The sequence below is a fragment of the Macaca fascicularis genome, chromosome 11 (genome assembly GCF_037993035.2).
Source record: "Macaca fascicularis isolate 582-1 chromosome 11, T2T-MFA8v1.1".
NCBI classification, from domain to species: domain Eukaryota; kingdom Metazoa; phylum Chordata; class Mammalia; order Primates; family Cercopithecidae; genus Macaca; species Macaca fascicularis.
The window spans coordinates 139032901-139055179 of record NC_088385.1 but is presented as its reverse complement, the minus strand read 5'-3'; the positions used below and the strand labels follow the sequence as shown (position 1 = coordinate 139055179).

Here is a 22279-nt window from a genome sequence, read left to right as displayed (position 1 = left end):
TAAGCAAAATTTGTACTTGTTTAATAAGAAAATCACTTCTTTAAAAAAATAGTTATTTACATGCTGAGGTTCATCTGTGCAATGCAAGAGCTGAAAATAGATTCGAGAAAGGCTGTTCCTACAAGGAAAGGTCCTGAGGTTACGACGCCAGGCCACATCTGCCAGGCAGCCCTGAGAAACCATGGTTCTCATGGCTGGGAAAACATGGCTGCAGCGATCCCAGCTTCTTGCTGCCCACAGGGATGGCACGCCTGGGCACACACTGTGAGCTGCTCAGAGGCACTCTGGTGGGCAGCTCCCACCGCCTCAGTCGGTGTCTCCGTCCCCTTCGCTGCCTCCCAGGGGACTGGGCACCTGCAGAAGAAGAGCACATGGAGAATGAGAGGCAAGCACTCTCCCCACTGCTCCTGAATGCCCGGAGGTGCCCATGACAGGCTCGGCACAGAAGCCCTGCCCCCACCATTCCCTCATCGGGGCAGAGGCTGGCGTTTGTTCTCGGTCATCTCTTAACCAGGTCAGGAACCTGCACAGGGAAAGGCAAGGGCTGGGGACACTAGAAGGGCCTTTGTTGGGCTCCTTCACATTCTCACAGGCTGCACTGACCACAGCAGAAAATAAAATGGAGCCATTTGGAAACTCAACAAATGCAGGTGCCTCGGGGGTATATATGCCTGTCATCAGTGGTGTCAACAGCAATCCACTGGCCCAGGCCAAATTGGCACCTGCACTGTATTTAGCCTGCACTGGGCTTGGGAAAAATTAACTACCAGCACTTAAAAAGGGGAAGATTTCCCATACCAGTGTGCAACGCTGGTTTCCCTCGACAACATTTAAGCATGCGGTCACTGTCACATTCCAACATGGCCACCACCAGCTGCCACTGAGCCACGAGTATCCCCTTCAGATGAAACGAGGGCTCCTGGCCACCGCTGGCCCCCTACTCCCTGCCGTCCCCGGACTGGGGGCCTCTCACTGCCCCATCTATAGGACGGCTCGCCAGGTGCCTGGCCCCTCGCCTGCCCACCCTACCTCCCTGGGGCCTGCACACACTGAATTTGCCACCCAGGTATGCAGGAAGGACTCTGTTTTCACAGATACCGGGACACGAAGAATCTCCCTGAGCCCTGCCTGGGATGTCACCCTTTGAAACCTCACTGGGCCACCATGAAAGAACTCAGGCTGGCCGACCGCGGCGGCTCACACCTGGAATCCCGGCACTTTGGGAGGCTGAGGTGGGTGGATCACAAGGTCAGGAGTTCAAGACCATCCTGACTAACACAGTGAAACCCCATCTCTACTGAAAATACAAAAAATTAGCCGGGAGTGCTGGTGGGCACCTGTAGTCCCAGCTACTAGGGAGGCTGAGGCAGGAGAATGATGTGAACCCAGGAGGCAGGGCTTGCAGTGAGCCAAGATCGCACCACTGCGCTCCAGCCTGGGCAACAGAGCGAGACTCTGTGTCAAAAAAAAAAAAAAAAAAGAAAGAACTCGGGTTTTGGGGACATCTCTCACCCCAGAGCAAAGAACTGAGAATGACAATTTCATTCACTTAGCTTTTAGCTCCTGCACGTACAATCCCGTATGTTCCAGTTCTAAGCTACAGTCCGCAGCTGTCTAGCCGCTGATTACGCTCCGTGCCAGGTCCATAGTAGGCGTGCCGGCAGCAAGCCTGACCCGGGGTGGCCCTCCCAGAGTCGAAAAGCACCTGGTGGAGCAAGCGGGTGGCGCAGGCAGGCAGACAAGGAACACCTCAAGACTGCCTGGCCCTGCTCCTGCAGCCACTGTGTGGCCTTGGGGGAAGTGACACACTTCTCTGTGCCTCGGCTCCCTCCTCTGTACAATGGGAACAATGTGGGCCTGTGCTGAGCACTGCTGGGACTGTGTCCCTACCTTGGCGCCTGTGCCAGCTGCCGTGAGAGCGGTAGCACTGAAGTTGTGGACGGGCAGGGTGCTCAGCCACTGGGCCATGGAGCGTTCATCTCGCTCAGTGCCGATGATGGTGGGGTAGATGTGCTCCTCCTTGAAGGCTGTGACCTTGCCCTCCTCCTGCACCCAGTCCAGCGGCTCATGCAGCCCATCGTTGCCAAAGCGCTGGTTGTACTTCTCGAAGTGCACCCTCTCCAGGACCAGGCCAAGTCCCGGCGCCTTGGGCACGTCCACCTTCTCTGTGCCCCAGCTGCGTTCCAGCACACTCTCAGGGGCATAACCCTTCACAATGGCCACCACCAGGCCAACCATCTTCCGGATCTGATGCATCATGAAGCTCTGGCCCTTCACCCTGATCACTGCGAACTCCAGGCCCTCCCGCACAAAGGGTTCCTCGCAGTACATCTCCAGGATGTAGCGGCGGGCGCTGGGCTCCTGTGGCCCCTTCTGCGAGGTGAAATTGTGGAAGTTGTGCGTGCCCTTGTAGCAGGCCAGGAGCCTGTTGACCTGCTGCAGCGTCTCGGCGCTCAGGCGGTAGGTCTCATCCTGTACGTCCCGGTCCTTGTGCGCAAAGGCAAACGTGGGCAGCAGGTAGCAATAGGTCCTGGCATCACATCTGTTCTTGGAGTTAAACCCGCCTGTGACCCGCTTCAGTCCTAGGAGAGAGGTGACCAGTGAGGAGAGAGGCAGGTGAGAAGTGCCTGGATGACCAGGGAGCGGCCTGAGCACAGCGTGAGCCCCAGCGTCTCCTCACCCAGAGCACCAACCAAGCTCCAGCAAGCATCGGCTTCTCTGGGGAGGGGACAGCCACAGGTTGGGGAACAGGCACAGGAGGACAGTGGACACAAGGGACAGGTGCAGTGCTCTATAAAGTGACTGAATTTACAACCATTTATTGTAATTTTCCAATAGCGAGAAGATACAAAACGTCTCCAATACAAAGAAATGATAAATGCTTGGAGTGATGGATCTATTTATGCTAATTGCCCTATTTGATCATTACACATGACTGGAAATATCACACATTATTGTACATAAGTGTGTATAATTATTATGCATGAATTTAAAATAATAAAAGCAGCTAGGCACGGTGCAGTGGCTCATGCCTGTAATCCCAGCACTTTGGGAGGCCAAGGCGGGTGGATCACTAGGTCAGGAGTTTGAGACCAGCCTGGGCAACATGGCAAAACCCTGTCTCTATTAAAAATACAAAAATTAGCCAGGCATGGTGGCGGGCACCTGTAATCCCAGCTACTCGGGAGGCTGAGGCAGGAGAATTGCTTGCACCCATGAGGAGGAGGTTGCAGTGAGCTGAGATCGTGCCACTGCACTCCAGCCTGTGCGTCAGAGCGAGACTCTGTCTCAAAAAATAATTAACAATACGCCAGGAGCGGTGGCTCACACCTGTAATCCCAGCACTTCGGGAGTCTGAGGTGGGCGGATCACGAGGTCAGGAGATCAAGACCACCCTGGCTAACAGGGTGAAACTCCATCTCTACTAAAAATACAGAAAATTAGCCAGGCGTGGTGGCAGGTGCCTGTAGTCCCAGCTACTCAGGAGGCTGAGGCAGGAGAATGGTGTGAACCCGGGAGATGGAGCTTGCAGTGAGCTGAGACCATACCACTGCACTCCAGCCTGGGCAACAGAGCGAGACTCCATCAAAAAATAATAATAATAATAATAAAAGCAAAAAAAAAATTGTTAAAACAAAGGAATTGGGCTTTTGTGCACTAAACTCTAAATCTGTAGCATACTTAATCTCAGAATTAAACACATATCCAAACAACAAAAACAAAGGGTGTGTTAAAACCCAGTGCTGGCAAAGGATCCAGTGTGAACTGGCGCAGCCCACCTGGAATAAAACCCCAGATGTAGGGGAAGGGTGTAACCCCAGCTCAGAAGTCGTGTGAATTCTACAGACAAGGCCATACAGGCAGCACTGTTTGCAACAACAAAAAACACTGGAAACCACCTTAGAATTCCAGCAACTGCAGGCTGACCTAATAAATGCCAGAATATTCGCAGGATAAAAAAGGATGCAGCCCCGCAGGCCAGGGACAAGTCTCCAAGAACTGAGGGCACGGCCCCTCCAAGATGCCTTGAGCGCTAGCAGCACCCCACAGGTGTTCAGTGAGTATTTGTTGAATATTGAATAAGCAAAAATTAAAGACAAATGAAGACCTGCATGCAGGGGGATCCAATCTGTTGAGGACATCTATGTTTAAATGGAAGAATTCTAGAAGAGTAACCCTCACTGAGGGCACCAACTTCAGGGGCTAGGAGGAGAAAGCCCTGCCTGGACTTGCCTCTGCTGGGCTGCACACCTCCTCCAGGAGCTTGCATTGTGGCTGAGACATGCAGGCCCCTCCGGCTGCTGGGATTCCACCTCACCTCAGGAGTCTGATTTTTTTTTTTTTGAGATGGAGTCTCACTCTGTTGCCCAAGCTGGAGTACAGTGATGCAGTCTCGGCTCACTGCAACCTCCGCCTCCCGAGTTTAAGTGATTCTCCTGTCTCAGCCTCCTGAGTAGCTGGGATTACAGGCACCTGCCACCACGCCCAGCTAACTTTTGTATTTGAACTCCTGACCTGGTGATCCGCCCACCTCAGCCTCCCACAATGCTGGGATTACAGGTGTTGGATACCGCACCCAGCCAGGAGTCTGATTTAACACCCAACTATGGTTTCCCATTTACAAGGATTGGCCTGGGCCTTGTGACCTCACAAGCAGTGGGGTGCCTCCACACAGCCTGCCCGGCCCGGGTCGCTAGTCACATGGATCCCATGGGCGCTGGCATTGCATGTCTCGTGCTTTTGTCTCCAGTCATGTTTGTTTCTGAGTGACTTTTTTGTTTTTTTTTGGTTTTAAAGATTCCATTTCATAAACACTAAACATCACAAGGATGCGCTGCAAGCATAATTCTGGTTGTTCCAGACATAACTGCTAAGAAAGGCTGCAAAGTGCCAGCAGATGGCCACACTGCAGACCTGGGGAGGGCCCTGCTGGCCTGCACCGCGGCGTGTGGGTGACAGCGACTATCCAACAACTGCACAGATGTGGCACTGTTGAGCATGATAGGGATTAATCTACAGAATACTCAAGTATTTTCCATGCAAATGAATGGGAAGAGAACTCAAACGCAACTTTCAGAGGACTTATTCTATGGGAAGTTTCTCAGGAGGAAATTATCCTCAGAAGGCAGAGGAAGCCCAGCATAACAAAAATAAAACTATTGTCGGGTGTGGTGGCTCACGCCTGTAATCCCCAGCTGCTGGTAATCCCAGCACTTCAGGAGGTCAACGCAGGTGGATCACCTGAGGTCGAGAGTTCAAGACCAGCCTGACCAACATGGAGAAACCCTGTATTCACTAAAAAGACAAAATTAGCCGGGCGTGGTGGCACGTGCTTGTAATCCCAGCTACTGGGAAGGCCAAGGTGGGAGAATCGCTTGAACCCAGGAGGCAGGTGGAGGTTGCAGTGAGCCGAGATCACACCACTGCATTCCAGCCTGGGCAACAGAACAAGACTCCGTCACAAAAAAGTAAAAATAAAAACTTAACAGTGGGTAAAATCAACAGGGATTACTGAATCCTATTTATGACTCATACATAAATGTTCACAGTGGCTTTACTTCTAACAGCCCAAAACTGGAAATCACCCAGTGTCATCAGCAGGTTGTGTATAAACAATCCGTGATACATCGCAGAATGGAGCACCCGCAGCAATGAGAAGGAACAGACTGCTGACATACACAACAGCATGGATGAATCTTAAAATAGTCAGGCTGTGGGCCGGGCACAGCAGCTCACGCCTGTAATCCCAACACTTTGGAAGACTGAGGCAGGTAGACTGATTGAGCCTAGGAGTTTGAGACCAGCCTGGGCAACATGGCGAAACCCCATCTCTACCAAAAAAATTAAAATTTAGCCGGCTGTGGTGGCATGTGCTTGCAGGCTGAGGCGGGAGGATCGCATGAGCCCAGGTGGTCAATGCTACAGTGAACTGTGATCGCAACTCCAGCCTGGGCTATAGAACAAGACCCTGTAAACACCTTTCTCCAAGCAGACCAGTCAGGTAAACAACAGTTCTGTTTTCTTGGGATTACACCAAAACAAAAAGGAAAAGAAAACAGAGCAAGATGATAGATTCACGCCCAGCCACACCTATCAATACATTCAATATAAGTGGCTTCTGGGAGGCCAAGGCAGGAGGATCCCTTGAGCCCAGGAGTTCAAGACCAGCCTGGGCAACAAAATGAGACCCCATCTCTACAAACTCAAAAATTAAGCGTGGTGGCACAACCTTGTAGTTCCAGTTACTGAGGAGGCTGAGGACCACTTGAACCTGGGAGGCGGAGGCTGCAGTGAGCCATGATCACACCACTGGACTCCAGCCTGGGTGACAGAGTGAGACTCTCAAAAAACAAACAGAATAAATGAATCAATGAAGGAATCAATGTATGTACGTTAAGTTACCTGTACCTGCCACTTAAAAGGCAGAGAGTTCCATTTTAAGAAGGCCTAAAAATTCCATTTATCAGTACTGCCATAAAAGGGAACAACTGTTCATTTTAACCACAAATTTGGATTTTCACATCCAGTGTTTGATAAAAACAAGGCACCCGTGTGGCCACAAGCACTGCAAATGAGAAGCCTTCTACTCCTGTCTAGTTGCTCCCGTTTCTTTTTTTTTTTTTTTTTTTTTTTTTGAGACGGAGTCTCGCTCTGTCGCCCAGGCTGGAGTGCAGTGGCCGGATCTCAGCTCACTGCAAGCTCCGCCTCCCGGGTTTACGCCATTCTCCTGCCTCAGCCTCCCGAGTAGCTGGGACTACAGGCGCCCGCCACCTCGCCCAGCTAGTTTTTTTTGTATTTTTTTTAGTAGAGACGGGGTTTCACCGGGTTAGCCAGGATGGTCTCAATCTCCTGACCTCGTGATCCACCCGTCTCGGCCTCCCAAAGTGCTGGGATTACAGGCTGAGCCACCGCGCCCGGCCCCGTTGCTCCCGTTTCTGAAGAAGGTCAGAACCAGCTGCAAGGCAACTCTGACTACACTTCTGCATCAGTGACAGGTGGAAAAGGCAAGAGCATGCATAGCCTCGTGTCTCTGCAAGACCATCTACAACCAGGCGTGTGGCCGCCAGCACTGCAAGACTTACCCAGGATCCGAATGTGAGAGGGAAGGTGGCTGTTGATCTTTTCTAGAATGTCGTCAATCAGCCACACCTTCAGGGATACCACCTGGCCGGCTGCGGAAACACCCTGTAAAGAGAGCAGAACGGGGACGGAAGGTGGGTCTCTCAGGCCTTGCACACTGGTCTCTGAGACAGAAGGACGACGCGGACCTTGTGTTGTTTCACACATGAATTCTGCTGTTAGAAACGCATCTGGAGGGAATCATCCGATATAAAAATAAAGCTCTATCTGCCAACGGAGTGTGTGCAGGAGCACTTATAAAATAAACTATTACGAATGAATTCAAAGCCCAAGAGAAAACATTAAATGAGGGAGCATAAATATGACTCTGTGCAGACAGAAAGCAAAGTCCCACATAAGATATGACCCCCACCCAGGCGCAGTGGCTCACGCCTGTAATCCCAGCACTTTGGGAGGCTGAGGCAAGCAGATCATCTGAGGTCAGGAGTTTGAGACCAGCCTGGCCAACACGGTGAAACCTGATCTCTACTAAACATACAAAAAATTAGCAGGGTTTTGTAGCGTGCACCTGTAGTCCCAGCTACTCAGGAGGCTGAGGCGGGAGAATCACTTCAGCCTGGGAGGTTGGAGGTTGCAATGAGCCAAGATCCTGCCACTGCACTCCAGCCTGGGTGACAGAGTCAGATTCTACCTCAAAAAAAAAAAAAAAAAAGATATGACTCCCAAGGATTGGGGAAAAGAGAAAACACAACTTAGAACCAAGGGCAGAGTGAGGAGGTGGTCCCCACTGGAGTCAGAACAGCAGTGGCCCTGGGGGACAGGGAGGGGCCTTCTGGGGACAGGCAGTGGGTACACAGGTAAAAACTGATCAAGCTTATGCTTAAGACTAGCACGCTTTACTGTTGTATATTATACCTCTTTTTTAAAGTAAGTTTCTATAGATTTTTTGTCAGGTTCTTTTTGAGACAAGGTTTGGTCTGTCACCCAGGTTGGAATGCAGTGTTGCCATCTTGGCTCACAGCAACCTCGACCTCCCAGGTTCGAGCAATCCTCCCACCCCAGCCTCCCAAGTAGCTGAGACTACAGGCAGGCACCACAATGTCTGGAGAATTTTTTACATTTTTTTGTAGAGACAGTGTCTTGCTATGTTGCCCAGACTGGTCTGGAACTCCTGTCCTCAAGTGATCCTCCCACCTCAGTCTCACAAAGTGCTGGGATTACAGGCGTGAGCAACCATGCCGGGCCAAGGAGATCGCTTCCGATTAAAGGAAGCTCTAGAGACATGATAACTGAATGCCAATAATGATCCTAGATTAGATCCCCAACCAATTAACAAAAATAAAAGGCATGCCACAAAGAAGCTGAAGAAAAAGAAAACAGAAAAGACAGTTTCCAACTTTAGACATGTCAGACGGTGGTACTCTATCAATGCTGAATTTCACACGCGTAATAATTTATAGTGTGAGGTTGCTGAAGGATGTCACAGTCCCTAGGAGACTCATGTTAAGATGTTTCAGGGTAAAGGGTGATGATGTCTGCAACTTACTCTCAAATGGTTCCATTTTAAGATACAAAAGGCCAGGTACGGCTGGGCGCCGTGGCTCACGCCTGTAATCCCAGCACTTTGGGAGGCAGAGACAGGCAGATCACGAGGTCAGGAGATCGAGACCATCCTGGCTAACACGGTGAAACCCCGTCTCTACTAAAAAATACAAAAAACTAGCCGGGCGAGGTGGCGGGCGCCTGTAGTCCCACCTACTCAGGAGGCTGAGGCAGGAGAATGGCGTGAACCCGGGAGGCAGAGCTTGCAGTGAGCTGAGATCCGGCCACTGCACTCCAGCCTGGGCGACAGAGCGAGACTCCGTCTCAAAAAAAAAAAAAAAAGGCCAGGCACAGTGGCTCTCATTCATTATCCCAGTACTTCAGGAGGCTAAGGTGGGAAGATGGCTTGAGCCCAAGAGTTCGAGACCAGCCTGGGCAACACAGCACGATTCTGTCTCAAAAAAGGTAAAGAAAGATAAATAAAAAGAAAACAAACAAAAAAAACGGGTCGGGTACGGTGGCTCACGCCTGTAATCCTAGCACTTTGGGAGGCCGGGGCAAGCGGATCACCTGAAGTCAGTCGTTCAAGACCAGCCTTACCAACATGGGAAACCCTGTTTTTACTAAAAATACAACAAATTAGCTGGAGTGGTGGCGGGCGCCTGCAATCCCAGCTACTTGGGAGGCTGAGGCTGGAGAATCACTTGAACCCGGGAGATGGAGGTTGCAGTGAGCCGAGATCATGCCATTGAACTCCAACCTGGGCAACAAGAGTGAAACTCCATCTCAAAAAATAAAATGAATTGAAACACACACACACACACAACTATGCCAATATGGTAAAAACCTAACCTTGGTGAATCTGGGAAGACTATGTGGGTGCTCACGGTATTATCATTAAGATTTTATGGGCCGGGCGCGGTAGCTCACGCCTGTAATCCCAGCACTTTGGGAGGCCGAGACGGGCGGATCACGAGGTCAGGAGATCGAGACCATCCTGGCTAACACGGTGAAACCCCGTCTCTACTAAAAAATACAAAAAACTAGCTGGGCGTGGTGGCGGGCGCCTGTAGTCCCAGCTACTCGGGAGGCTGAGGCAGGAGAATGGCGTGAACCCGGGAGGCGGAGCTTGCAGTGAGCTGAGATCCGGCCACTGCACTCCAGCCTGGGCGACAGAGCGAGACTCTGTCTCAAAAAAAAAAAAAAAAAAAAATACAAAAAAGGCCGGGCGCGGTGGCTCAAGCCTGTAATCCCAGCACTTTGGGAGGCCGAGACGGGCGGATCACGAGGTCAGGAGATCGAGACCATCCTGGCTAACACGGTGAAACCCCGTCTCTACTAAAATACAAAAAAAAAAAACTAGCCGGGCGAGGTGGCGGGCGCCTGTAGTCCCAGCTACTCGGGAGGCTGAGGCAGGAGAATGGCGTGAACCCGGGAGGCGGAGCTTGCAGTGAGCTGAGATCCGGCCACTGCACTCCAGCCTGGGCGACAGAACAAGACTCCGTCTCAAAAGAAAAAAAAAAAAAAAAAAAAAAAGACTTTTATGAAGGTATGAAATTTTCAAAATAAAAAGTTGGAGAGTAAAACTGTTGAGATGTTCCACTGGCCAGACCCACACATGGAACGTGACAGAAGGAAACGAGCTGTTCTGAAACAAGATGACTTTAGGTAAATACACAACAGATTTCAAAGACTTAGCGCCTAAAAAGGGAAAGAAAATACATCTCATTGCCAAACACTTTGTACTGACAAGAAGTTGAAGTGAGAATATCGGAGACATCCTGGGGGGGTAGGGACAACAGCAGAGGGACACCCGGTATCTCTGGGATGGCCTATGTCTGGCTGTGGTGATGGCTGCACAGCTCTGTGAATATACTGGAACCACTGAACTGTATACGTTCTTCTTCTTTTTTTTTTTTTGCCAGGCTGGAGCTCAGTGATGCAATCTCGACTCACTGCCACCTTCGTCTTCTGTGTTCAAGAGATTCTCATGCCTCAGCCTCGCAAGTAGCTGGGATTACAGGTGTGACTCACCACGCCTGGCTAATTTTTGTATCTTTAGTAGAGATGGGATTTTGTCATGTTGGCCAGGCTGGTCTCGAACTCCCGGCCTCAAGTGATCCATCCACTTTGGCCTCCCAAAGTACTGGGATTACAGGTGTGAGCCACCACACCCAGCTTGAACCGTACACTTTCTTTTAGGTTTTTTCGTTTTGTTTTCAGATGAAGTTTCACTCTTGTTGCTCAGGCTGGAATATAATGGCACGATCTCAGCTCACTGCAACCTCCACCTCTCGGATTCAAACGATTCTCCTGCCTCAGCCTCCTGAGTAGCTGGGATTACAGGCATGTGCCACCACACCTGGCTAATTTTTGTATTTTTAGTAGAGACGGGGTTTTACCATACTGACCAGGCTGGTCTCGAACTCCTGAACTCAGGTGATCCACCCGCCTTGGCCTCCCAGAGTGCTGGGATTACAGGCATAAGCCACCACACCTGGCCTGAACTGTACACTTTCAATGGGTCAACTGTATAAGAGTGAATTCTATTTCTTTTTTTGCTATTTTTTTTGAGATGGAGTCTCACTCTGTCACCTAGGCTGGAGTGCACCATCTTGGCTCACTGCAACCTCCGCCTCCCAGGTTCACACAATTCTCCTGCCTCGGCCTCCTGAGTAGTTGGGATTACAGGCACCCACCACCACACCCGGCTAATTTTGTATTTTTAGTAGAGACATGGTTTCTCCATGTTGGCCAGGCTGGTCTCAAATTCCTGACCTCAAGTGATCCACCCGCCTCAGACTCCCAAAGTGCTGGGATTACAGGCATGAGCCACCGCGCCCGGCCAAGAGTGAATTATATTTCAATAAAGCTATTTTTAAAATCTGAAACAAAAACAAAATGTTAAACAGCAGAAATACACACACACAAAAAAAAATAATAGGCCGGGCATGGCGGCTCACACCTGCTATCCCAGCATTTTGGGAGGCCGAGGAGGGCGGATCACCTGAGGTCAGGAGTTCGAGACCAGCCTGATCAACATGGAGAAACCCCATCTCTACTAAAAATACAAAATTAGCCAGGCTTGTTGGCACATGCCTGTAGTCCCAGCTATTTGGGAGGCTGAGGCAGAAGAATGGCTTGAACCCCGGAGGTGGAGGTTGCGGTGAGCTGAGATCCCGCCATTGCACTTCAGCCTGGGCAACAAGAGTGAAACTGTCTCAAAAATAAATAAACAAATAAATAATAAAAATTGTAAGATGTTACTGTTTTCACCCGAAGGGCAGGGCACTCGGGTGCGACCACGTCGGCCTCATGGATCTACTTCTGCAGGTTTTCCAATTGCAAGTGAGAAAACATATTAGAACGAAACTCTCTCTCTAATAACAGCAGAACTAAAAATAAATACAAGGACCCTATTTTGAAATGCTCTCTTCATCAGCTTGAACAAATTGTTACTTTCTTCTTCCCTAAAAACAATCAGAGAGCTGTAAATGGAGAATCAAAAAGAAAATGGAAATAGTAAGACCCACAGAACTCTCTACCTTGGGCCATCAAATGCATCACCCACTAGGAGCGAACTTGTGGGTCCCTCTTGTGTTCTCCCCTCTACACGATGGCTCCAGCATGCGTCCATGGATCCCCAGGGACCTGTGTGCCTTTGAAACTAGGTGTTTGTGGGAACAAGAGCCATAGCTTTATTCAGATTCCTGGGGATCCTGACCGGCAAAAAGTTATGTCTCTGAGAGACCCTCAATGCCCTCAGACAGCCTGAGAGCCATGTTAGAGCCAGATACTCTGACAGGCAAGGATGACACGTATCACATTCACTGATGCCTTCTACATGCTACAGAAAAGCTATCTGTTTTCTCCAGCTGTGCTGTCCCTGTCTGCCAAATGTTGGGCTGCGGGCGACAAGCCACCCAGGTGCCGAGGCGAGAGACTGAAGGCACGAGCTGTTCCAGTATAATAAAGAAAATAATTAGAATAAGAAAAGTTATACTAGAAATAGGATACAGATATGATTATAAATAATATCAATATTTGTAGTATTGTTCTTTATTATTATAATAATCTCTGTTCTATAATTATAACCTAGGAAAAACCAGGCCATACAGAGTCAGGAGCTGAAGGGACACTGTGAGAGGTGACCAGAAGACAAGAGTGTGAGTCCTCGGTCACTCCCAGATAAGGGCTGCTTGGTCTAGTGGTAGCGCCAGTGCCTGGGAAGGCACCTGCTACTTAGCAGACCGGGAAAGGGAGTCTCCCTTTCCCTGGGGCAGTCAGAGAACACTCTGCTCCACCACCTCTCGTGGGAGGCCTGACATGACCCAGGCCTGCCCGCAGTCATCCGGAGGCTTAAACGTCTCCTGTGGGGCTGTGCTTCAAAGGTCACACTCCTTGTCACTTTCATGTTCCGCCTGTACATCTGGCTCCTCCTTTTAAGTTCTTAGAAGATAGCAGTAGCAGAATTAGTGAAAGCATTAAAGTCTTTGATCTTTCTGACAAGCGCATAGAAGAAATGCTGATGTATGCTGTCCCCCTCTCCGCCTCAGCTACCACAAAGGGAAAGACCCCCGTCCCATGGACACGTCACTCGTGTGCCCTTATCCATCACTTGAGACGACTCATACCCCTTACCCTGCCCCCTTGCCTTGTATATAATAAACAGCAGTGCACCGGGCATTCAGGACCACCACCAGACTCCACACACTGGTGGCAGTGGTCCCCTGGGCCCAGCTGTCCTTCCTTCCATCTCTCTGTCTCATGTCTTTATTTTTCTACGATCTCTCGTCTCTGCACACGAAAGAAAACCCACAGGCCCTGTAGGGCTGGACCCTACACTGGGTCCCTCCTTAAAGACATCTCCATTCCCTGTGGCGGGCCACTCTGCCCACATCCAATCCCATGGTTCAGTTCCAAGCACAGCAATGTGGCGTCACAGGACCACTTGGCATGTGCTGCCACACAGCCAGCAGCAGCGTCCGGGGTGGATGTGCAAACCCTTCGGAAACGGGAACTCAGCCTTGTGGTTCTGAAGGGTCAGTGCTGGGTCACCAGCCCCACGCAGCTGAGACCATGTAACGGGTCCAGGGTGGTGGAGATGTGATGAGTGTGGACTTAGCACACACACAAAAACAGTATTACATTTATCCCATGAAGAGATTTTTATATGGATTACACACTGAAATAAGGATATCCTGAATATACTGAGTTTATAATACAGCGAATTATTTATTAATTTCAAGCCAGATGTGGTGGTTCATGCCTGTAAATCCCAGCACTTTGGGAAGCCAAAGTGGGAAAATCACCAGAGCCCAGGAGTTTGAGACCCCTGGGCAGCATAGCAAGACCTCATATTTAAAAAAAAAAAATTTAGCCAGGCATGGTGGAGTGCCTGTCGTTCCGGTGAGATGGTTTGCTGTGTCCCTGCCAATTCTCGTGTTGCATGATAATCCCCACATGTCTAGGGAAGACCTGGTGGGAGGTGACTGGATCATGCGCACGGTTTCCCCCATGCTGTTCTCGTAACCGAGAGTGAGTTCTCACAACATCTGGCGGTTTTATAAGGGGCTCTTCCCCTTACCCTCCTCACTCTCTCGCGCCTGCCACCACGATCTAAGTTTCCGGAGGCCTCCCCAGCTATGTGGCACTAAGTCAGTTAAACCTCTTTCTTTATAAATTGCCCAAACTTGGGCAGTTCTTTATAACAGCGTGAAAACAGACCAATTCACCCAGCTACTCGGGAAGCTGAAGCAGGAGGACTGCGTGAGCCCAGGAGTTTGAGACTGCAGTGAGCCCGGATCGTGCCACTGCACTCCAGCCTGGACAAGAGAATGAGACCCTGACTCTAAAAAAGGAAAGAAAAGAGAATGCTGCATCATACAAGTGTGGCTCTCTGCCTTCGGAGCCACACAATCACATTTGCCTCAGAGTGAGCCTGATTGGAGGGTCGAAGGCAGACGTTGCGGCTGCCCCTGGGCCACCTGCAGGAATGCATGTCCCTGAGAACAGAATCAACATAGGAATGTATGTCCCTGAGAACAGAATCAACACAAGAGAAAGCAAAGACCAGAGAGAACACAGAGCCCCGCTGGCAGGAAGCACCTAGATCCGGCTATACCTGAGCTGACCAGGCTCCTGGACATCTCACCTACGTAAGGTGTAGGCTAGTTTGATTTGCACATCATCTGTGCTCAGAAGCAGCACAACAAGTCAGGACACTGAGCTGGAAAGTGGGCCGGGTGCTGCTCGTATCAGCCGGGAAGGGGCAGAAAAGGCCGTCACCCACCTTGTCTGTCCGGGCGCAGCGCTGGAAGGACATTTTCCTCATGTCCTCGCCATGATTTTCAGGAATACAGCCTGACCGGACGAGGGCAGACACCAAGTCATCTTCAATTGTTTTGAATTGTGAGGACCCAACATTCCTCTGGAAAAAGGAGACAAAAACAGGTTTTATATTTTGCAGATGGGGGTCGCCATGTTGCCCAGGCTGGTCTCAAACTCCTGGTCTCAAGCGCTCCTCTGGCCTGAAGCGCTGAGATTACAAGTGTGAGCTGCCATGCTCACATGAAAACACTGTATTCTGCTCACTCGCCCTGAGCCCGGGCTGTTCCACGCCAGGGGATGGGTAGCGTGGAATGGAATCAAAACGCAGGTTTGACTGAACCTGTGTACACACCTACTTCCACAATCTGTCAGTTATGACGTCAGTGCCGTGGGTGCTACCTATACTTAAACAATATAACATCAGATATAAAGTAATCCATGGCCAGGCACAGTGGCTCATACCTGTAATCCCAGCACTTTGGGAGGCCAAGGCGGGTGGATCACCTGAGGTCAGGAGTTCGAGACTAGTCTAGCCCACATAGTGAAACCCTGTGTCTACTAAAAATACAAAAAGTAGCCAGGCGTGGTGGCGGGCTCCTGAGACAGGAGAAATCGCTTGAACCTGGGAAGTGGAAGCTGCAGTGAACCGATAGTGCACCACTGAACTCCAGCCTAGGCGACAGAAGAAAACGCTGTCTCAAAAAAAATACAAATAAAAGTTAGGTATGCTTTTAATTCCAGCTACTCAAGAGGCTGAGACAGGAGAATCACTTGAATCTGGGAGGCAGAGTTTGCAGTGCACAGTGGTTGGCTGGGCTCGGTAGTTCACCCCTGTAATTCCAGCACTTTGGGAGACGGAGGCAGGAGGATAATCTGAGATCAGGAGTTCAAGGCCAGCCTGACCAACATGGTGAAACCCCGTCTCTACTAAAAATAAAAAACTAGCCGGGCGTGGTGGCAGGCGCCTACAGTCCCAGGTACTCGGGAGGCTGAGGCACAAGAATCACTGGAACCCGGGAGGTGGAGGTTGCAGTGAGCCAAAATCCCACCACTGCACTCCAGCCTGGGCGACAGAGCGAGACTCTCTTTCCAAAAAAAAAAAGCAATCCATTATTTGTAACTTTCGCCATAAAAGCTGTTACAACAACTGCCAAAGTTAAGCATTATTTTCTTAAACTTTTGTTTCAGTCAGACACTGCATGCACTGCACGAACTTCTGTGGATAAGCTTAAAGATGCTTAAAGAACACAGAACCAGGCAAAGCCACAGTGTTAATTACAAAAAGGAACAAAAGGAACGTCTACCTGAGGCCAGTCGCAGTGGCTCATGCCTGTAATCACAACACGGGGAGGCTGAGGCAGGAGGATGGCTTGAGCCCAGGAGTTCGAGAGCAGCCTGGGCAGCACAGCGAGCCCCCATTCCCATAAATAATAAGAAACTTAGCAAGACCCCATTTCTGTAAATTTTTAAAAAAAATTAGGCCGGACGCGGTGGCTCAAGCCTGTAATCCCAGCACTTTGGGAGGTCGAGACGGGCGGATCACGAGGTCAGGAGATCGAGACCATCGTGGCTAACACGGTGAAACCCCGTCTCTACTAAAAAAATACAAAAAACTAGCCGGGCGAGGTGGCGGGTGCCTGTAGTCCCAGGTACTCTGGAGGCTGAGGCGGGAGAATGGCGTGAACCTGGGAAGCGGAGCTTGCAGTGAGCCGAGATCACGCCACTGGGGGCGACAAAGCGAGACTCCATCTCAAAAAAAAAAAAAAAAAAAGTATTCGGGCCGTGAGGTCAAGGACACTTACAGTCCTCAATGCTTGGGAGGCTGAGGTAGGAGGATCTCTTGAGCCCAGAAGGTGGAGGCTGCAGCGAGCAGTGGATGCACCACTGCATTCCAGCCTGGGCCACAAAGGAAGACCATGCCTCAAAAAGAAAAAAAAATACACCTACCTGAATGCATCCACACCCTCTACTTTCCAGAAAAGGAAGTGGGCTGAGGAGAGAATCCTCACAACTTTAATACTTAGCTCTGTCCCTTTAACGCACACGAGGGCAGGCTCTTCTGAGCTGCAACGCGCTGTCCACTGTTCTCAGCAATGAGCGTCAGTACACCTAGCTCATCTTCACACCCTATTTAGCAGGTGCTGTCAGCACTCCCATCCTAAAGACGAGGACTCGAGCACACAGCAAGTGAATCCCGCCTCAAATCCCAGTGGTTAGCGGCAGGGCCGGGCCTGATGGAAGGCAGCAGCTCGCGTGCAGCAGGACCAGTGAAAGCTGCTTGGGCCTGCACCTAAACCCAGCCGGACCCACCGCTTCCACCGCGGCCGCACCCGCACCTAAGCCCCGCGGGACCCGCCGCTTCCCGGGCGGCCACACCTGCATGCCGTGGTAGCCCTTGCCCGAGTAGGCCATGAGCAGCACGATCTTGCGCTTGGGCAGCTTCCCGCGCCGCTCCTCGTCCCCATCGCTCTTGACCTTCTTCGCCGGATGCTCTCCGTCCTCCCAGACGCGGGCACCCCCGGCCCAGCAACTGCGGGACCTCCGATCCTGGGGGCGCGCGGATCCCGCGGGCGGTGGCTCCGCGTTCCCCGCCATGCGCGGCGAGCTGCGGAGAAGGGCAGCGTGAGCGGGGGTCCGGTCGGCACCGCGCGGGGTGGGGTCGGGTGGGGTCGGGTGGGCTGGGCTGGGCGGGCGTGGCGGGGTCGCCCGGCGTCGCGGTCATTACCAGGACGGACGCGGTCCCAGGCGCAGGGTCCACCGTCCGCAGGCTCCCAACAGCGCGCGAAGCTGGAGGCCCATGCGCAGGCTACCAGCGAACCCGACCCCGCCCTGACCCCCGAGCCCTGACCCCCAGGGTCCCAGCCCCGCCTCTGCCGACCCCTAACCTCTCGGACCCTGACGCTGCTGCCCTGTTCCTGCTGACCCCTGACCTCCGGGAACCCGGCGCCCCAACCCCTCTCTAGCTAACCTCTGACCTCTCGGACCCGCACACCCCAAGCCCGCTCCTGCTGGCCCCTGACCTCTCGGACCTTGATGCCCCAGCCTCGCTCCTGCTGACCCCTGACCCCTCGGGCCCCGCGCCCAAGCCCCGCCTCTGCTGTCCCCAGACCGCCCCGGGACCCTGACGGATAAACTCCAACGTCCCCTGACACCCAGGTTAACCTCTGACCTCCCCAGCCCCTTCACCTCCCTCCCCGCCCAGTGGGCTTTCCTCGGGAGTCGAAGAGACCCGGACCACCCGCGTCGGGACCAGAGAAGATAGCCTAGCGTCAGGCCCCACTCACTACGCGGCTGACTGAGCCGGAGCCGGACCACGTGGGCGAAGGCGGAAGTGGAACGAGCGGCTGGACGGCGGCCGAGCGGGGACAAAAATTCTTCCGGAGAAGTGGCGGGGCGGAGACAGGGATGAGGGGGATTTGCGGGGTGGGATGGGGGCGGAGATTAGGGTGTTGGGGGCGGGGATTTTGGGGTGTTGGGGGCGGGGATTGGGGGTGTCAGGGACGGGACACGAGGCCCTCCCGCATCCGGCACCGCGGCCGCGCGGCGAAACGTGTGAGCAGTGGTCGCGCCGCCGCCGCCTCCTGGGTGCTGTCGCCCGCCCAGCGGAGCAGGGGAAACCCCGAGCCCACGCCGGCCCCGCTCCTCTCCGCTGCCGGGTCCCCTCCCATGGGCTCGGCCCCCAGACCCTCAGTGGCACCCACCCTGTGCGGCCCTCGTGTGGCCTCAGCCCCGCGCCCCGTCCCTGTTCCACAGACGCTGGGGCGCAGGGGAGGCTCCGCCCTGGCCTTCACCCGCACCGTGGAAGGGAGTCGCCGCCCACCGCAGCCTCCGCCTCCGGGCTCCAGCGGTCCTCGCAGGCGCGCGCCACCACGCCCAGCTAATTTTTTATTATTTTTTATAGAGATGCGGTCTCCTGAAAAGTGGCCACTCTTTTTTTGTGGGGGGGGGAGGGGCAGGGAAGCAGAGTCTTGCTCTTTCGCCAGGTTGGAGTGCAATGGCGGGATCTCGGCTCACTGCAACCTCCGCCTCCCGGGCTCAAGCGATTCTCCTGCCTCAGCTTCCCGAGTAGCTGGGACTACAGGCGCCGCCACCTCGCCTGGTTAATTTTTTTGTATTTTAGTAGAGACGGGGTTTCACCATGTTAGCCAGGATGGTCTCGATCTCCTGACCCACGTCGGCCTCCCAAAGTGCTGGGATTACAAGCGTGAGCCACCGCGCCCAGTCTTTTTTTTTTTTTTTTTTTTTTTTAAGGGACCGGCTCACTGTGTTGCCCAGGCAGATCTCCAAATGCTGAGCTCAAGCGATCCGCCTGCCTCCCCTTCTGAAGTGCTGGGATTCCCGGTGTGGCCACTGCACCCACCACTTCCTTGCCTCCTCTCCCAAGCTTGCCCTCCTGTCCTCCTGCTTTCCCTTAGAGAAACTCATATGATTCTGGACCCGCCCTCTGGCATAATCTCAAAATCCTTAATCCCATATCTGGGGCCACAATTCAGCTAACCACAAGCTTGAATTTGGGGAATGGGCCATGGGCCAGGGAGAGCATGCTCCTGGCAGTGCAAGGGTGGGGAGGCAGGAGCCAGCCATCTGCAGCAGCCCCACTCCTGCCCTCCAGGGGCTGCACCTCCTCCTACAGGTGAGGACTCAGCAGGGCCTGGGCACTGTGCCCACCTGGAGTATGCAGGTAGAGAAACCACAGGGCTGCGTGATGAGGGACTGATAGGAAAAGAGGACCAAGGGGCCCGGGGCCAGGTTGTGTGGGGCCCCGTGGCATTGGCTGTGAGATGGGAGCCCCAGGGATCCAATCTGACACCCCTTCCCAAGGGGTACTCAATGGGCTGCGTGTGGCTTGTGAGGAGCTGGTGGCCGAGGCAGTAAGGGGAGGCAGGAGGGTGATGCAATTGGCCAGGTGGGAGGGCAGCTCACCCATACTAAATGACCTCCCAGGAGGGTACCCCTCCACCAGCTCAGGCTCCAGGACTGAGGCAGGGGGTATGGACAGGCACCCAGGGGGCCACAGTTCTGTGAGAGTGCGGGCACCAAGGCCTGGTCCCGCTGGCTTGGAGTGTGCAAGGATGAGGTCCCTCCTGCACTGCCATGGCTTCCCCTGGGCCCACCCTCACCACCTGGCTCTGGCACATGGACCTTTACAGCAGCTTTATTTACCACTGCCCAAACGTGGAAACAACTGATATGTCGGCAGGTGAATGGAAAAACTGTGGTACCTCCAGACAATGGAATACTATGCAGCTCTAAAAAGAAATGAGGCCAGGCACAGTGGCTCATGCCTGTAATCCTAACGCTTTGGGAGGCTGGATCACTTGAGGCCAGGAGTTTGAGACCAGCCTGGCCAGCATGGCAAAACCCGTCTAAAAATACAAAACTGGCGGCCGGGCGCAGTGGCTCAAGCCTGTAATCCCAGCACTCTGGGAGGCCGAGGCGGGCGGATCACGAGGTCAGGAGATCGAGACCATCCTGGCTAACACGGTGAAACCCCGTCTCTACTAAAAAAAAAAATACAAAAAACTAGCCGGGCGAGGTGGCGGGTGCCTGTAGTCCCAGCTATTCGGGAGGCTGAGGCAGGAGAATGGCGTAAACCCAGGAGGCAGAGCTTGCAGTGAGCTGAGATCTGGCCACTGCACTCCAGCCCGGGCGACAGAGCGAGACTCCGTCTCAAAAAATAAAATAAAAAATAAAAATAAAAATACAAAACTTAGCCAGGCTGGGTGCTCAGGCCTATAATCCCAGCTACTCAGGAGACTGGGGCACAAGAGTCGCTTGAACCTTGGGAGGTGGAGGTTGCAGTGAGCTGAGTTCCTGCCACTGCACTCCAGCCTGGACAACAGAGCGAGACTGCCTCAAAAAAAAAAAAAAAAATGGAAATGCGCTCCCAGGCCCTGGGCATAGTGTATGTTCCCAACTACGGGACATTCTGAAACAAAAACAACTATGAGGACAGGAAGATCAGTGGCCAGTGGAGCTAGGCTGGGAGAGGGGAACAGGTGGAGCCCAGAGGACCTTAGGGTGATGTGTGGCATGACACCTTTGCAACACCCAGTGTGTATCGAGTGACCCCATGATGTGAACTGCAGACTTTGAGTGGTAACACAGAACCTGTTGTATTAGAAGTGTCCATGATTTTTGAAAATCTAAAATATGAATATTGGGTTCAACAGCAGAGACAAAGGCACTGCACGAACCTGACCTGTTACTGACGGGAGAGAGGGCAGATGTCTCTGTAGGTCCTACTCAATTTTCCTGAAACTATAAAACTGCTCTAAAAAATATTAAATTCCATGTTTGCAGTGACTGACTGGGCATTTCTTTACGTTACAGACGTACCAGGAGGACCACAGCGCCCACGGCCTGGCAGCTGCCGCACCGCACCTCACCGGCGCTGAGTGCAGCTGCTCCTGTTTGAGGAGGCTGTTTGGAAGCAGCCCGTCTTGGGACTCAGAAACAAGGTCTCTGCCTTCCCCTTCCTCGAGAACACCAACCTCTCAATGAACTTTCACTTCTTATTGCGGTTAGCAGTTTTTAGCAAGTTATTTTTATCTAATAAAAACAATATACAATATACAGTTTAAAAAATGCAAACCCTACAGGAGTTCGAGACCAGCCTGGCCAACATGTGAAACCTCGTCTCTACTAAAAATAAAAAAATCAGCCGGGCACAGTGGTGCATGCCTGTAGTCCCAGCTACTGGGGAGGCTGAGGCAGGAGAATCTCTTGAACCTGGGAGGCGGAGGTTGCAGTGAGCCAAGATTGTGCCACTGCACTCCAGCCTGAGCAAGTTACTCGTCTCAAATTTAAAAAAAAAAAAAAAAGGGCAAAGGATTTAGATGTTCCTCCAAAGACACACAAATGGCCGCCAAGTACCTGTGATGCTCAACGTCAGGACCCCTTGGGGAAATGCAAATCAAAACCACAAGGTGAGGCCTCGGAGGCCCAGCTGCTCAGCGGTTGCAGTGAATAGTCTGAGGCTTCTTGGAAATTCACAGAGCTCCACGTGGCCCCTGCTAGGTGTATCCCCCAGAGGAGTCAAAGCAGGTGCCCAAAGCTATCCCAAGGTGGGTGCCCTGCCCTGTGGAGTCTGCTCACCCTGTGCAGGACCTCCAGCTTGGCGGGAGAGGCTTCCTACAGCACAGGAGTCTGCACTGTCCCTCACATATCCAGCTTCTGCCCTGGGGCTCTGCTCCTACAGCTGTGTCCGGCCATTGTGGGCACCAATGGAGGGGGCCCTGGGGCTCCTGCGCCTTGGCTGAGAAAGAAAATGACAAAACCCTGAGAACAGTGACAAGCCAACGAAGACAAGAGGTGACACCAGCCC

The 22279-nt window shown here is 52.5% G+C and overlaps 1 protein-coding gene across 11 annotated transcripts; it reads right to left on the bottom strand.

Annotated features, from left to right (window-relative positions):
- PUS1 (pseudouridine synthase 1) lies at positions 1–18277 on the bottom strand. 11 transcript variants are annotated; one of them, XM_074008447.1, is made up of 7 exons: positions 18237–18277; positions 17329–17557; positions 16996–17183; positions 14915–15052; positions 7083–7185; positions 1891–2582; positions 1–354 (listed from the first exon to the last, which is right to left on the bottom strand). In XM_074008447.1, the coding sequence occupies exons 4-7, from the start codon at positions 14954–14956 to the stop codon at positions 307–309; spliced, it is 885 nt and encodes a 294-aa protein (XP_073864548.1). In that variant the 5' UTR covers positions 14957–15052; positions 16996–17183; positions 17329–17557; positions 18237–18277; the 3' UTR covers positions 1–306. The 11 variants fall into 11 exon arrangements, with proteins under 11 accessions (XP_073864548.1, XP_073864546.1, XP_073864542.1 ...); XM_074008445.1 differs by having other exon boundaries at positions 16755–17183; positions 17678–18249; XM_074008441.1 differs by having other exon boundaries at positions 17678–18249.
- Positions 18278–22279: the final 4002 nt, after the last annotated feature.